At 39.8% G+C, this 17,745-nt stretch overlaps 1 protein-coding gene across 2 annotated transcripts in view; it reads left to right on the top strand.

Annotated features, from left to right (window-relative positions):
- Positions 1-16,248, top strand: part of magi3a (membrane associated guanylate kinase, WW and PDZ domain containing 3a) — a 151,098-nt gene extending 134,850 nt beyond the window's left edge. The window contains exons 11-21 of one of the 2 annotated variants that reach the window (XM_053482070.1): positions 5,339-5,370; positions 5,775-6,060; positions 7,707-7,801; positions 7,968-8,160; positions 8,953-9,141; positions 9,783-9,968; positions 10,088-10,184; positions 10,679-10,766; positions 11,078-11,215; positions 11,322-11,460; positions 13,439-16,248. In XM_053482070.1, the coding sequence (XP_053338045.1) occupies positions 5,339-5,370; positions 5,775-6,060; positions 7,707-7,801; positions 7,968-8,160; positions 8,953-9,141; positions 9,783-9,968; positions 10,088-10,184; positions 10,679-10,766; positions 11,078-11,215; positions 11,322-11,460; positions 13,439-14,325 (2,330 nt within the window). In that variant the 3' untranslated portion in view covers positions 14,326-16,248. Of the gene's footprint in view, positions 1-5,338; positions 5,371-5,774; positions 6,061-7,706; positions 7,802-7,967; positions 8,161-8,952; positions 9,142-9,782; positions 9,969-10,087; positions 10,185-10,678; positions 10,767-11,077; positions 11,216-11,321; positions 11,461-11,732; positions 11,901-13,438 lie in introns of those variants that run through there. The other variant, XM_053482071.1, reaches the window with a different exon arrangement.
- Positions 16,249-17,745: the final 1,497 nt, after the last annotated feature.

Here is a 17,745-nt window from a genome sequence, read left to right as displayed (position 1 = left end):
CAGTGGTGTTAGGTACCACCTTCAGGTCAGGATCGGCCTGCTGAAGATTTTTATATTCACTTTATTGCCATGTAACATTGCTGAACCTAGATCTGACCAACTGTAACAACCCCAGATCATAACACTGCCTCCAGAGGCTTGTACCGTGTGCACTATCCATGATTGGGGCATCACTTCATGCGCTTCCCCTTTTACCAGATCTGGACTCATCAGACCACATGACCTTTTTGTATCGCTCCAAACTCCAATTTCTATGCTTCCTTTTATCTGATTAGTCTCACTAACAGCTCACAAGCCCATGATTGGCTTTTGTCGCTGTGATTGATGTGCGAGTGAGAGTCTGCTGTTAGATTGTCCAGTGTGAAAGCGGATGGCTGTAGTAACACCTGGGAATTAAACTTGCAATCCCCGGGTGATAGCGGAAAGCACTTTACTGCTACTTTCACTATTAAAAACCTCTCTGATTTCTGTGGCTGTTGTTTTTTTTTTCTACTATGGAACTTCACCAAGCATTTAAGTCATTTCTAACTGCGGTCATTTTTCTATGATTTATTTTTGATCACATTTCCTCCACAAAGGCATTCTAATGTTTTCTTTGCTTAATGGAGGCCAATAATTTGACTGTTCTGAAATGGCAATTCACTTTGGCCAGGCAGTGTGATTTAATGTGGCTCATTACCTAAAAAGACTGACTCCCTTCATTAATGTCTATGAAAGAGACCAGAACACAGATTACACGTGTCAGAAAGCAACTTTTCTCTTTCTAGGATCTTCACTGAAGCACTCTTAAATGTTAAAGCTATACGTTTCCTACGCTTTAACCACAAGACACTCCTGGAAAAACTGTTAGTTATAGACCTTAATTCAATTCAATTCAATTCAATTTTATTTGTATAGCGCTTTTAGCAATTTTCATTGCCGCAAAGCAGCTTTACATAGTCAAAAGAATTATTTAGGTTTGTATGAAATGTGAATTTGTATGAATCAAAATGGTCAGTTTGTCCCTGGTGAGCAAGCCGAGGGCGACAGTGGCAAGGAAAAACTCCCTGAGATGGTAAGAGGAAGAAACCTTGAGAGGAACCAGACTCAACAGGGAACCCATCCTCATTTGGGTGAAACAAAAAGCAGTAAATGATCTGCATTTATACAGTGTGTAGGGTGGGAGGCAGTTCAGCTATAATAGCTAATGTTAATTGATGTTAATATGGAGTCCAGGTAGTTATTGAAGACCCAGGTAGACTTGTAAGAAGTTCCAGTCATGAACTATCGAGCTGTCAAGTCCCCAGAGAAACAGTTGCCAACACCAGTCAAGGCCAGAACCATTTTCTAGGTAGAGAGAATCATTCCCAGACACCAGACGCATCCCAGAGAGACACACGGGGCATCCATGTGACGAGATCTTCAGCCAGAAGCGGGGCACCAGGATGGGTCAGACAGGTCCGGAGGGCAGAGGGAGTCTGGATCACTGGCAGCTCAGGAACGACATGTGTAGCTCGACAGAGAGAGAGAGAAAGAGTGAAAGGGGGGGACAGGAGGAGAGAGGAAAAAGAAAGAGGGGGGGAAAGAGAAGAAGAGGAGAGATGGCAGTTAGGTATGGTCACAGTCACACAATGTATAATGTGAATGTATATTAACTGTAGAGTGCAAGCAGAGACTCCGGCAGGACTAACTATGACAGCATAACTAAAAGGGAGAGCCAGAAGGAAACACAAACATGAGGGCTTCCTGACATGTAAAGCAAGCAATCACCTCACCATCAGCAAACCTGTGTGATCAATGAGAGTGAGGAAGACAGCATCCAAACATACCAGTTCACCATAATACTCTACGTCCATGAGTCCCCCAGATCTGCTCCTTTACCTATGGCAAATCTATTTATAAAAATGCTCGGCTAAATAAATAGGTTTTTAGCCTGGACTTAAACACTGAGACTGTGTCTGAGTCCCGAACACTATTTGGAAGACTATTCCATAACTTTGGGGCTTTGTAAGAAAAAGCTCTGCCCCCAGCTGTATTTTTCATAATACGCGGTACTGACAAGCAGCCTGCATCCTTTGATCGAAGTAGGCGTGGCGGATCGTAAGACACTAGCAGTTCGCTCAGGTACTGCGGCGCGAGACCATTTAATGCTTTATATGTCAAGAGTAGTATTTTAAAATCAATGCGAAATTTCACAGGGAGCCAATGGAGTGAAGATAAGATAGGGGTGATGTGCTCATATCTTCTGGTTCTGGTGAGGACTCTCGCTGCTGCATTCTGGACTAGCTGAAGCTTATTTATGCATCTAGCTGAACAACCAGACAGTAAGGCATTACAATAGTCCAACCTAGAGGTGATAAAAGCATGAACTAGTTTTTCTGCGTCGTTTAGCGACAATAAATTTCTTATTCTGGCAGACCTTAACATCGCTCCTCCTTACTGGTTCAAATTTGTCGAAGCTTATATGTTTTGGACTTAATTGGGTCAAATCCAAGATGATCACATTAAAAACAGTTCTGAGGAAGAGAATCTGTGGAAAACCTTCAGAGTAAAACAATCGCCTGTAAAAAATAAACCTTACATGATTGCTCTGGAGAACTTGAAGGCCGTGCGTCCATGAATGACGATCCTGGCCGAGGTTGCTCGAAGCCCAGTCATTCTCGTGAACATTCAGAGAATGGAATGCTTTGCCTCTGAAAATCAAAGGATATCTCATCACCGACTTGCAAAATACATGCATCTGTCTGTGTGAACTGTACACACAATTATTCACCAACATCACTTGCAAGTTACAGGAACTCGGCTGAGAGTTATTCCCATATCCCGCCTACATTCCTGACCTCGTTCCAAGCCATTTAAGCATGTTCGGGCCATTAACTGAGTTCCTGGGAGGCTAGTGTTTTAAACGTGAAGCAGGCAGTCTGGCATGGCTCTGGTGTACTGGGAAATCTTTCTATCTTGAAACACTAGGATAAGTACATTAGTGTAGCTGGGGATTATATAAAGAAATAAAGGCAGTTTTTACTTATAACTGTTCTGTTACTCTGCAAAACTAAAAGTCCCGGTTTAACCTGAACACCTCATGTGGATATATTCAAGGCTTAAGGAAAAAACAGACTTTTTAGACTTATTCATAAAAAAACATATTATTTATTATCAGTTATTTATAGGTAGCCTACATTTTCTCGTTCATTAACGTTAATATGAAACGAAGCATGTAATGTGTAAACTTGCATGTCTGGTAGTTTAAAAAAAAATTTTTAATTCCAATTTACATTGGAACTAATCAACACTATCAGACCAATCTGAACTGAGAACTAAGAGTACTATTATATAAATATTATATTTATTCTAATCAACTCATAATTATTTGTGGTGTTGTGAAGCATATGTTATAACCGGAACACCATAAATAGTTTGCTAGAAGAGTGAATAGTGTCCATAGAAGAGTGAATAGTGTCCATAGAAGAGTGAATAGTGTCCATAGAAGAGTGAATAGTGTGCATAATAAGATACATGGAGGAACACACACTGCTGACAGCACAAGGACGGTGCACAAACCATAGAGGATGTTATTTCTTTACAGCCATTAAACCTTATGGAATTATATACTTGTTGCAGGCAAGTCAAAACTGGAACTGTGTTATGATGTACTGCAACATTTCCCTTTAACTGCTTGATGGAAACAGGGAATTAATGATTGTGTGAGAATTGTTAAAGCACTTGGCTGGACTGGGCAGGTCACCTGGCTCTCGATCGACCCCGTGTTTACATATTCAATTATTCAACCACAAAAATGTGCCTGGATCTTTTGTGTAACCTGATCGCTCTCTCTCTATCGTGCACACACACACGCATACACACACACACACACACAAGGTCAAGCTTCACAGAGTTCTCTAGCTTTATGAATCATATCATTCCATCTTCAATTTTTTTTTCCCTCTTTAATGTCATGTGGGTTAAACACAGTGTGGTGTGTACTGCCACTTAGTGGTCTATTTTATATCTGTGTATATATATATATATATATATATATATATATATATATATATATGATACATACATATGTTTTTCTGATTCAAGAAAATATTCAGCTGCATTTTAATCTTTTTTTTGTTGTTGTTGTTGTTTTATAGACTTCATGATGAAACAGATTAAATTTACTTTATTGGTCATTTATTTGGTCAGACAATCCATACATGACGACTAACAATAGTACAGCGTAGCAACTGGTAGTGTAGTATAAGTGTGACACAGTAGTATGCTAGTTTATTAAAGTGTAGTATTATATTTCACAGTGGGATGTAATATAGCCTGCAGTAGTAGTATGATGATGGATACGGTAATTGTGTTTAATATGGTATTGCTTAGAACTTATTGTTTATTGCGCAAAACACACGCTTCATCTGTATTATTTTCGCATTTGTGGACCAATCATGCAGCACCAGCACAATGCATTAAATCATACAGTTTAAGGGCTTCGAAACACCTCAGTGATGACTAAGTAAATATATGACACATGGTTTGGAAGAATATGATATCTGTTTAATTATTATTATTAAGTAATAATACTTACTTAATAAGTATTAAGTACCGGAACTCTGTGACCAATCAGATCTATAGAATATTTCAATACAGTTACAGGAGACACTACTAGAAGGACAGAAATACTCAGATAGTTCTTCTTTCAGTGACAGGAGACAGGAATGGGGGTCAGAATTGAGGGAATTATAAATAATAAGAACAATAAGAGATTTCCTGTAGACCACCTGCTCCAGGCTGCACATGACGTCAAACTAGGTTCAAGGTTAAACTGTGACAACAATCGAACTGATGCTGGAGCGACTTCAGGACAGGCCTGAGTGGAGACTTGAGCATCGTAGAACATCTGTGGAGTAACCTGAAGTCGGCAGATCACAGATGCTCCACAACCAATCTCATAGTGTTTGAGAGGATCCGTAAGGACCCTCTGAAATCTGGGCTTGTACAAAGCTTGACTTCTTTAGTCGAGAAGACTGTAATTGCTGAAAAAGCTTCTTCTACAACATACTGAACAGAACACTCCAACACTTTACAACAACAAAAAAACAAACCCAGGATAAATATAACTTAATAACTGCAGTTGTACAGTATAACAACAGGCTCCTTGTGCTTGTCGAGAATCCTGTTAGACCTATTGTTATTAGTGTCAGTCCTTTCGAGTGTACTTGACTTACAAAATAAATGCTCTTTTCTGCCCTAATTCCCAAGCTTTTAATCTTTTTTTAGTCATTGCCCCTCCAGTCTTCTCCCCTCCTGACTTGTTCTGTTCCCCCGTTCTCATTTTCTACCTCTCACTTGATCTCTCCTCCCGCAGGTCAGACATCTCCTGTGAAGTCTCTGAAGCCCGTAAGTTCATCTAAGCACTTTTAATCACAGAATTGTTGGGAATGAACACACACACACGCTTCAGGGTTTGGAGTTTAATGATATCAGGCTGCGCTCTTAATGATGACGCGTGTGCTGAATAATGAACCGGCAGCCCCGTAGCAGGGCTGAGACTCAATACTGTGCTACATTATTCACTAACTCCTAATTCTCAAGGATTTATTCGTGGAACATTACTGATGCAGGTTTGCGTCTAACTGGTCTAGTTTAGTAAGATTTCTGACTCTTAAGGCAGAAGCTTTGAGCACATTAAAAAGCACTGAAGCAGCTGTGTGTGTATTTCTCATAATAAAAAATAACATGCAACAAGCCTTTGTTATGTTTGTTGTCATTATTATTTAATATTTCCCGTGTTTGTATGTTAGTCTGCCACGGCAATGCCAATACAGATGCCAGTGAGCCAGAAGCACGAGCTGACCACCACCACACTCAGCACGGACAGTCCAAGTCCCGTTGAGCCGTACCCCCAGATGCTCCCCCAGACGCACCCCCAAACTCTGCCACAAACCCTGCCTCAAGCTCTTCCTCAATCACTCCCTCAAGCTCCTCCCCAGTCACTGCCCTTCCCTCCTAATGTGGTACGCTCCAACTCACCCAAACTGGATCCATCTGAACTCTACCTCAAATCCAAAGCCATCGTTGATAGCAAGCGTGAGTAACATTCACATTCAACCCACCAGAACAGAAACAATAGTACAGCGTAGCAACTGGTAGTGTAGTATAAGTGTGACACAGTAGTATGCTAGTTTATTAAAGTGTAGTATTATATTTCACAGTGGGATATAATATAGCCTGCAGTAGTAGTATGATGATGGATATGGTAATTGTGTTTAATATGGTATTGCTTAGAACTTATTGTTTATTGCGCAAAACACACGCTTCATCTGTATTATTTTCACATTTGTGGACCAATCATGCAGCACCAGCGCAATGCATTAAATCATACAGTTTAAGGGCTTCGAAACACCTCAGTGATCTTGGATGATTGTTGGTGCCAGATGGGCCAATATGAACATTTTCAGAAACTGCTGATGTTCTGCCATTTATTTTCACATGCATAGTTTACACAGAATAGTCCAAAAGAAATCCACTGGACAAGAGTTAGAGGGCGGAGCCACGTTAATGATAAGGGAGGACAGAGGTGAACAGCCAGACTGGTTTAAGTTCACAGGAAGACGTGACTCAGAAAGTAAATCCCAGCGTTAATTTAAAAATAATGAGACTGACTGAGCTCCCAGATCAGTTTAAAAAACGAAGGGGAGGAATCACTTCAAACATTTACCGCACATGCATACGCTTACCAGCCGGCTTTGACGGAAAGAAAGACAAAGACACAGATGCATGCATATGATGTGTCTGAATGTTCTCTTTGGTTTCTTTACAGAAAAAGAAATGTATATAAGCAAAAGTCAGTTTCCTGAGTCTACTACATCAAAACCTTTCATATGTTGTATAGAAACAAAAGGGTTCCAGGGAAATAAAAGGCTTCCGCCAAGCCACAGGAAATATTACCATATTAGGAATACCTGGAAAATTTAACACCATCTAGGGAAAATGTAAAAAACAATTGTAATTGAAAAGATTTAAATTCCAGTCCAACATACCTAAAAGAAAATTTTTATCTAAGAGTAAAACAAAGCGAATATAATATTAATAAGTCCATTTCTAGACATCTTTTACCAAATATTTCAACATAAATTTTAAGCATTTCTGTGGACAAACTTTTTTTCCAATAAAACGAAAAACTTGTGCTTAAAACCTCAAAATAAACTATATTTGTTTTGTTGTAATCTTTTAAACTGGTTGTTGTAAAAAGTTGTAGATTAGATATCGATGCAGAACTTGAGAAGATTTGAGAGGCTATTACTTTTGTTCAGTGTGGTGACCAAAAAGAATCTTAGAACATTTAAAAACGTAAGGTGGGTGGAAGACCGCATGTAAGACCTCACAGGACATTTAGAAAAGAAAATGGAGAAAAAAGACGTATTTTTTCGCCATCTTTAACTCTCGTGTATGTTTTTTGCTGCTGCCATGTGATTAGCTGATTGGATAACGATTGTGCAGGAGTACGGGTGTTTCTACTAAAGTAGACAGTGAGTGGGATCTCCTGATGTTGACGCTCTGAGGGAGGACTTTGTAGTAGGTTGGTGTGGTATAGCAGAAGGTGATAGACATTGCAGTTAATGAAGGCATGATGTAGCATAATAGTACTGTAGCAATCTGGTGTGATATCTAGGTATGGACTAGTGAAGTGTGGATGCCGCAGAAACCTCAACACTGTCTTTTCGTACCTGCAGCTACAAACACCAAGGAACTGGACGTGTTTATTAAAAGGAACCAGGAGTCCGGCTTTGGCTTTAGAGTGCTGGGCGGGGAAGGAACAGATCAGCCTGTGAGTGCTGCCCTCTTCTGGCACATTTTACAATAGTACATTTATTGTTATATCTAGAAACTAAGCATAAATAATGTTCTGCCAATTAAGATGCCATAAATATAATGAGTATTTCTAATCATTGGTTTTAACCGAAATAGTTAAATCTCTGTCCTCCTCTCCATAGGTGTACATCGGTGCCATCGTTCCACTCGGAGCAGCAGAGAAGGACGGGCGCCTGCGGGCGGGTGATGAGCTCATGTGTATCGACGGAGTTCCTGTAAAGGGAAAATCCCACAAGCAGGTCCTGGAGCTTATGACCAACGCCGCACGCAACGGCCAGGTCTTGCTCACAGTGCGCAGAAAGCTCATCTACGCAGGTGTGTGTTCAGTGTACACACTTGTTTATTTACATACCCACTTTATATTTATGGAACACCGCCTGGTACGAGGAAAATACTTGAGATGTCACTGTTTATAAGAAAACATATCTGGCATGTTGAAAGAGTCCGAGGGATGTCATGAATGTAGGCAGATTAGAAATACAGAACACATAAAAAAAAAATTTGTCCACCTACTCTGTATAATTTCAGGAAAAAAGCTGCATTCAAACATCTGCATGTTACATTTTTAAATACATAAATTACAAGATGCAGATTTCAACCAATATACTTTCTATATTCATTCCCTGTTTAATTTTTGATATTTCTTATTTATTTCTTATTTAATTTGATGTTTTATGAATAATCCTTTCTTTGCTCCTTTTTTTCTTAATTTTTTGCTCACCTACTTTGACTGATGTAAGAAAAAAAAAACCTGTGTAAAGGAAAATAAAATAAAATTTTAACGGTTTAAAATAATGTTTGATAAAATACAATTTTATCTCAATTGTTATGAATAATAATTGCCATTAGTACCATACCATTGGTATATGTGCCTGTCGTAGTCACAAAATCGATTATAATATTTTTTTATTTAAATAATCATACTAATAATCATACAAGTAAAGTAGTGCGAAGCATAATAGCAGTCAGCAGGAAGGCTCGGTGTGCTGCTCCAGGTTAAACATATGGAGCGATTCAGCAGCCTCTCGTCAATGAGTTAATGAGTAATAATGGGTTTGGCAGCGATGCTCAGCTCCCTGACGATGAATCTGTTTGTCCTTCACGCAGAAGGAAGAGAGGACGATGGCGGCCCGGCGCAGGCAGCTCCCCCTCAGGTCAACGGCTCTCCCAGAGCTCCTCACGCAGACGCTCCCACCGTGAACCAGCCAGAGCCGTACGACGTCACGCTGCAGCGCAGAGACAACGAGGGCTTTGGCTTCGTCATCCTCACTTCAAAGAACAAACCACCACCAGGGGGTGAGAGTTAACAACAAAACTTTCAGGAGGTCTCATGTGCTGTAATATCTCATACTGTAACTGTATTATTAAAGCCCATTTGCATCACCATTACAACATCAAAAGAGGAGTCATAATAGCTAATAATAGCATAAACCATAAAATATTTAAAAAATAAAGAGTTAAATCAATGTTTTAATGTCTGCATTGTGTGTGTAATTGTAGAGGTGATGTGTAGAGAAGGTGATGTGATATGGAAATGAAATCACTCCTCCTGCAAAAGACAGTGCACGTTACAAGCGTTCAGGCATCAAATTGAACAGCAAAAGATGCTCTATTAAAGAGAGCAGGGTGACAAACCCATCAGGGACACGATGTGTGTCTCCTACTGATTTATTTAGTGTGAAGGATAACACTGTGCTGTACATGGCTTATGACAGTGAACCAGTAGCTGGAGGGATGATGCATGAAAGATGATTTCATGCATGCACTGATACTGTATGTTCATCCTGACGTCAAAACAAAAGACACAATACTATAAATATTAGTTCTTCTATACATATTGTTACAGCGTATTAAGTGATTAATATGCTGTGTGGGGGAATATGATAGAAAATCTGTCCTGTGAAACTCGTTTATATAAATGTCTTCTCCATCTTCAGTGATTCCTCATAAGATCGGACGGATCATCAAGGGCAGCCCCACGGAACGATCCGGAAGGCTCAAGGTGGGTGACCGCATCTCAGCCGTTAACGGCCAGTGCATCGTCGAGCTCTCACACAATGACATCGTGCAGCTGATCAAGCAGGCCGGCAACACCGTAACTCTCACCGTGCTCCCTGAAGAAGGTGACAATTTAGAACAGGACATCTAATATTTCCGATTTTTTTTTCTCCTCTATTGCTGTCTTCTTATTATTTTTATGCGTGCGTGTGTGACACCGGCGATGATCCTGTTTATTTTTCAGAGCACAGCGGCCCTCCGTCCGCCACAAGTTCAGCCAAGCAAAGCCCAGTGGCTCAGCACAAAGCCATGGGACAGCAGCCTGCCAGCCGTGATGACGGGTACAAGGCAGACGCACACAGCTCACACACTAACACACACACACTGCTGTCTGACAGAGTGTCCTGACTAATGCGGTTCAGTGCCAGTTTTTTTAACACATATTCTCCATGGTTTTTTATAGTACACTCATCGAGTAGAGATAGAAATCCCATACATTTACAGTATCAGTCAAAAGTTTGGACACATCTTCTAACTTCTAACTAGATTTTTTTTTCTTTCCACAATGTAAAACAATGCTGAAGGCATCCAAAATATACAATAATCCCATTTCGACAGTTGATATTGAGATGTGTCTGCTACTGATGCTTATTCTAGGCGTAAATCCTTCATAACAGCTCTGATATTTTGATATCAGATATCTTCATAACGGCTCTGATCAGAGCTGCTGTTTGTTAATTGGTGATTTTTGAGGCTCGTAACTCTAAATGAACTTCTCCTCTGCAGAAGCTGCCAGATTAATTAAGACACTGATGGTTTCATTAACTTTCCTTAGTAACGGCCCGGAGACGGATGAGAGAGAAGAGGGTGTGGCCTGGAGTAACTACAGATCCCTCCCAAAGAATGAGATCACCTCCAAGCAGGTAACACACAACTGCGTGCAGGTTAACTTTTTAAATCTTTCAACCCAATGTTTTACATAAATTAGCTATATCAACTGAACAAGATCACATCAAATCAAATCGAAAATTATTTGTATGTCATGTCTTTATAATGAATAATTTGAAAAAAAAAACAGTTTATTCAATTCAAGAGACAATCAGATATTTGACAAATTGTGTCTCAAACCCACATGAGGAGTAAATTCTATAGGAAGTGAAGATTTCTATCTCAATTAGCATCTTGGTGAAACATGGGGACGGTAGCATTTACACTGTATGCGTTTATGCGGTAGGGCTGTTTCCCCGTGGAGCTGGAAAGAGGGCCACGTGGCTTTGGCTTTAGTTTACGAGGAGGAAAGGAGTACAACATGGGTCTCTTCATCCTGAGACTGGCCGAGGACGGCCCAGCGCTAAAGGACGGCAGAATACATGTGAGTTTATCCCTGTTGTGACTAAACAACACTATAACCATCAGTATCGTGAAACAATCATGGTCATGGAGCTCTGAATATTAACAGCGTGTTTGTTTCCCGACAGGTGGGAGATCAGATAGTAGAAATCAATGGCGAGCCAACCCAAGGCATCACACACACTCGGGCGATCGAGCTTATCCAAGCAGGAGGCACTAAGGTGCTGCTGCTGCTGCGGCCGGGCCAGGGCCTGATTCCTGACCACAGTAAGTTACCCTTAGTCCAAACGTAGTGCTAGTTAAAAGAGGCTCAGGATTAATTGGTGCCCTTAAATAATTCATAACACAAACAAGACCGTAGCTGCTTGTCCTTTTTTTTATAGTGCTTTTGTTTGTGTAGAAAAAGGTAGTGTTGCTTCAAATTGCATGCATTGGTCTCCCTCAGTGTATCATTTTCTGACTTCCTGTCTCTGTTTCACTCTTTCCTCTGGTTTCTGCTTCTTTGTTCGTATCTGTCTCTGTCTCTGTCTCCTCTTTAGGTCTGAACTCTTCTTCCACCCTGTGCTTCTACATGAAACCAGAGCATCACTAAAGGCTCTGTCCTTATTAGTCTTGGTAAACCTTGCCACTCCTCTGCCACCCTTTTAATCTTTTTCATTATTTACCCTCATTATAATCAGAACATATCACTGCTGAAGTCTCTCTCTCTCTCTCTCTCTTTTCAAAGTTTCAGTTAAGGCATGTTTATTTAGACATAGAAATGTGCAAAAATGCAAATATACAGAAGAGAATCATACAAATTCCACAGAATTGGATTACAGGTGATTTTTTTTTTCCTTTATCTTTCCTATATCTTCAGTTTAGTTCATGGCAACTATTAAAATTTCCTCAAAACATCATTATTAAAATAAAAAAAGAAGACCTTTATTTCTTGCAGTCCACGTATCTCGTACGTGATTCGATCTGTTGTTTTCTTCTTTGGTTCGTCGTTTCGGGGTGCTGGAGTCAGGAGAATCCGTGTTTTGATTAATTAGGAAAAATAAAGAAAACGTGATTAAAACTGATGTTGTTTCAGTTACAGTAACTGTTTATCTCACCTGGGAATAGCAGCACATTGGAGGCTGTGGAAAAGCTCAGTTGAGAGCATAAATCAGTGATTCAGCCCAATGACACCGTGTTCAAAGACACCCATATCAGAAGCTTGTGTGAACATCGGTAACTTAGCAACTTAGCACTTAACAACATGGGCAGGACTAGCACCACAAACAAAGTAAATGAGCACATGTATACACATGTGCAAGTGATGGTGGGGGCAGGGGTGTGTATTTCTTTTAATTATTTATACCAGATAATTTAAGCAATTAATGTGAAGACTGTGTGAGATATAGACCTGCATGTCCTTATTAAGGGTCAAATGCTAAAAAGCTGTTTCACGTTTTATCTTGCAGGGCAAAGATCTGTTGTTACTAAAAGGTGATTAAAATGTTAGGCTCTCAGAAGTGAAAGCCTCTTTATGCGTCTTATTTTCCGGTTTAGTTTGGTTCATCATTTCATACTGAAGGAAAAGGAACGCTTCAGTGTTCGTATTAAGACTGTGTTTCATCAGCCAGGAAAAAAAAAATCTGTTACTCGAGGCTAGAAGTAAAACTGTTGACTGACATACTTGTGAAGTTTAAAGAAAGACACCAGGCTGAAGCACAAATATGTTTATGCATAAATATTTATGAAAGATCTGTCTGTGAAAAAAGAAGTTTTAAAAAAAACTTACACGCACTGTACACACGCAGACATAATATAAAATATGTTTTACGCACACACACGTGGTCACGGTGTTATAGTAAACAGTACACGCGTGCATGGATGTTAATTATACTAGTCTCCAAGAGCAGGGGAGACAATTACCCACAATTCCGCAGCGCAATAGAGAGAGAAAACCGTTGGCTCAGTTGTGATCACGTGACGCTTGGCGTCAAAACAAGAAGTGCATCTGTGATACATGATACTCGGTACTCGTAAACCAAGACTTGTTTGTTTTCCAAGACAAAGTTTATTAAAAATCTTTGCACGCTTGCCGTTTTAACTGTATGGGTCTGATGGTCATGTGTCCACATACTGTACTTCTGGCCATGAAGTATATTTTGACCGTATGTGACAATCAATGCAAATTTAAATCATTTAAAAAAACTTATTGTTTCTGAATGTTTCTAAAAATTCATTTAAACTATAACTTTCCCATTTATTTTAGGTGTTATGGAGACGGTGACGACTCCACCTGCAAACTATCCAAAGTACCCTGCACCTGATGAGCCATCAATGCTACCAGCTTTGTCCTCCACCTCTCTCCTGTCCCCCGAGGGTGTGTCAGTCCCTTCTCCCTCCCGTGGTCTCCATCAACAACACCGGGATCGCAGAGAACCCAGGGCAAGCAACTCCAGCCTGTTTCCCCGTGACACCACTCCTAGCCCCCAGAAATTAGATTCGCGCACAGAAGGCAAAGAGCGTTCACGTAGTCCGAGAAAAATAGAAAAGAAGCCTTCAGTTTTTGTGCAAAACAAAAATGCCAGTGCCAGCACTCAGAGTCTAGACTTATACATGGACAGAAAAGCCCAAGGGCAAAAAGACAGAGGCGGTCGCTCAGCAAGCCCTAGAAAGAGTCCCAGAAAGGAACAAGAGACTGGCACCAGACAGCCATTTAAGGGATATGAAGAACCACAGAGGTATTTCGATGGGCAACATTTTAATTACGGATCTGGTGGGAACCTTTTCAAAGAGGAAGAATTCGACCCCCGACAGGACAAGGAGACCGGAGAGACGTGGCCTGAGGTTCCCAGATCGGATAACGAACGGCGTCACAGGGAGAAAGGGGTTGATCGGTCCCAATCCCAGATCCTTATTGACAGGGCCATGCCAGAGCATCAGCCTACGAGCATGAACCGCCATCGAGACCCCAGAGAAGGCCGGCACAGAGGGGGAGCAGCCGAGGAGACCAAAAGGGATACGAGGGGGTCTAGCAGTATCCCATCAGAGACTTCCTGGAATGGGAACCCCAGCAACAAGAAATCTCCCATCAGCCCAGGTCCATGGAAGGTCCCCAGCTCTGCGAAGATGCATTCTCAGGTGGATGGGCTCTGATGCTTGGTTGGGGTTTTATCAAAAATTCCAGGACACTCACTCTGAATCACTGTGCATATTTTTTTACGTGACTTGTACAGCATACCGTCTTCGCCGACTTTCAGACGACACGTCAAGTCCACGGTAATCCGTGTTATGAGTTTCCATAACCTCCTGTCCAGGTTGGTTGGGCTTGTCCCACCAATGACGACAACCTGTTGGTCTCGTATCGTGCCAATCAGAGACTCATGCTGGAAAGACGTGACACAAATCCTGTGAGGTGCGACCACTGAATCCTGTGTTTTCCGGAGTTGTGAAGGAGTGTTTTTAATTTCTTTTGTTTCTTTTTTATTTTGTTTAATAATTATTATTTGGGATTTGACGTGTACAGTCTTTTACCTTGTTTGAATAACAGTCTGTCCCTAATGCATCTGTGCAGTTTGCTTCATCATTGCATGTACAATTTGATCAAACAATGCTACTCGTGTACACACTGAATGAAGCGAGGCCAGCGTTGCCAGCATTGGCTTTGATTCATTGTTAGCTGCATTAGCAGTGCCTGATTACGCTCTGAGTCACCGAGCGTAATCAGAATGCACATGTATTATTTAAGCCTAACATCACGGTTATCAGCTTCGCAGTGGTTCGTCTTTTTTCCTGACCAGATACTTGTGCTTTGGTATATCGTTTAAGACATGTGAGCTTATGAAGAACACTATGTAATTTATTGAAATGGAAAAGTAATATTTCTGTAATCATATGTAAACCTTGTGCACCAGATCCTAAAGCACTTGATTTATTCGTCCCTGCTTTAGGGTTGCTGACTCTGGGTGCACAACACGCTTTAGGGTATGTATTTTTCACAGTGCTGTAGCCTTCACAATTATGCATTGTGTATCATATAGCAAGGTGTATGTACATTGGGGGAAGTAAATGAACTAAATACTTATTTAGTCATATCATATTATTAAATGAAGGTAAAATTGGGATGTTTTTGATAAATCATATTTTTTTCATACAATCTAACATATATTTTGTCATATTTCTTTATCTTTAATTTTTTTTTTTACTAAAACTAATACATATATGGATCAACGTTAAGGTAGCCAGATATTATTGGAGAACAGGTTGGTGTGAAATGGAAGTCTATATTGTCACTATATAAGGTCTATGCGTGTTAAAAGCCAAATTGATATGTAACGGTTATTACTTTAAATCCATGTAGCTCATCAAATGTAGCTGACTTGGCCATGTGTCTATGTGGGTTTTGCGTCCTGATTTATAAATGATATATTTCATAAAATTTAGTAACAATTAAAAAAAAACAGTATCTCTTCCTATTTATGTACGATTGTGATTGTGTACACAGATATGAGAAGAGTGGCAGCTTTAATACTTGTGCGATTGATTTCGATTTCTTATTCCACCCTATAATAAGATCATTTGTCGATGTATCGTTGATCATTTTGCAATAATATAAGTTTATATCATGCCATCACATGGTGTTTAAGAACTGAAATCTGTTAAGTTCTGATCAAAAATGTGAAGACTTTTACAAACTATCGGAATGTATTTTTTTTGGTTTTTTTTTACTGAAAAATGAAACTGGGTTTGTTGTTCGATTCCTGTGGTTCATTTCCTTGTGTGTATATCATCTCATCTTATCTCATATCATGTATATGAAACTGTGGCCTTGTTTTGCTTTATTTTAAAGAAGAAGAAGGAAAAAAGGACCTTCAGGTCTCTACATTGTGGTAGTTGTAAATGTTTATAAAATGTACAGCAACTGGTTAAATACTTGCCTTCATTCAGAAAAAAAAACCTGTAAATCACCCCTTTTTTTTAAGTAATTAAAAAAAGATGAGAATATATATATATATGTAAAAGAATTGAATCTGGTCATGATCTTCTGTTCATGCACTGAAAAATAAAATTTTAAAGGAAGTTGTTGTTCTGTGGTGGGTTTTCATTTCCTTCTTTTCATGAACTTAGTTTTGCACATACTGTACTGTTTTAAAATTGTATTGCCACTCCTAAGAGGACGACTGAAACGTTGGCTTTTCTGCCGATTGTAGGCAAATGGAAATGCAAATGCTGTCAACAGAGTACAAAATCCTGTATTTAAGTTTTATACTTTTACTCAAGTACTTAAATTACAATTCTATTTGGCCAAATATACAAATATACTTATCAACTGTACAGAGCTTGTATTAGCTTACAGTAGCCTTAAAGTCATAGTAAAAGAGTCTCTCTCTCTCTCTCTCAAAGCCATCTCCACTTCTGATATCAAATGCCTGCGACATGGGCAGATCATGAGATTATGTATAACAGCCACCAGGTGGACATATTAACGCTTCAAATACAACACACCAGTTATGTAACACAACACCGTGCACAAATGTAGTTTAGTACACCATACAAATATTAGATTGTAGTGGAGTAAAAGTAAACTGCATCCACTAATTAAAAAAAACTCAAGAAAATTACAGATGCACAAACAAATATGTACTTTATCTCTCTTATCCTCGGGCTGTAGTCACAATTTCTTTTTCCGTACTGTATGTTCTGTGTTAGAATTTGAGTTATGTATGTAAAATGAGAGAAATAGCTGTTTACCTGCATGATTCAGGGCTTTATCAGCACTTATAGGCTTATACGTAAAGGTAAAGGGTTAGTTTAATATTATAATGCTTGTTAAAATACTTGTTAAAAAGGTGCGGTGTAAAGACTGATTTATGTTCTTGGTTGCGTATCCAAGATATCGTCCTCTTGTCCAAAATGAGTCTTTCACATATCCGGTATTGTTCACAATTATTTCCAAATGCTAACCATTTTCAAAACAAGGCATGATTAGAAAAGTGAATAGTGATAGAAGATGCACAGGCAGGAACATTCCTTGCCATGCATTTATTTAATTTATTTTTTGTTAATGAACTGTGGTTCAATAGAGCCTTAGAAATGCCCTTCTCAGACTGACACATGTCAGTTACTTTGTTTCTCGTCTGTTCTTGAATATCTTAAGATCATGTTGCTTTTTGAGATTTCTCAGCGTGCTTTAATTTAACTACTATAAGATGATTTCTTGATTCAACAGATCTGGAGTCTGCATTATTCAACAGAATCAGGTCTGCATTATGGCAAGTGAAATTTAACTCACTCACTCATCATGTACTACATACTGCTTAATCCTATATTCAGGGTTGCAGGGGGGCCTTAGGTGCCAGTTAGCCTAATCTGCATGTCTTTAGACTGTGGGATGAAACTGGAGTACCCAGAGGAAACCCACCAAGCACGGGAAGAACATGCAAAGTCCAAGCACACAGAGACAGGAATCGAACCCAGGCCCTGGAGGTTACTCAGCTTTCCAAAAAAAAAAAACCCTCAGTTTAGTCATGATTTGGCAAATACATTTTCACAGCGTTGTAGCATCATGTTAGTGTC

The sequence above is a fragment of the Clarias gariepinus genome, chromosome 22 (genome assembly GCF_024256425.1).
Source record: "Clarias gariepinus isolate MV-2021 ecotype Netherlands chromosome 22, CGAR_prim_01v2, whole genome shotgun sequence".
Classification (NCBI taxonomy): domain Eukaryota; kingdom Metazoa; phylum Chordata; class Actinopteri; order Siluriformes; family Clariidae; genus Clarias; species Clarias gariepinus.
This window is presented reverse-complemented; position numbering and strand designations above follow the sequence as displayed.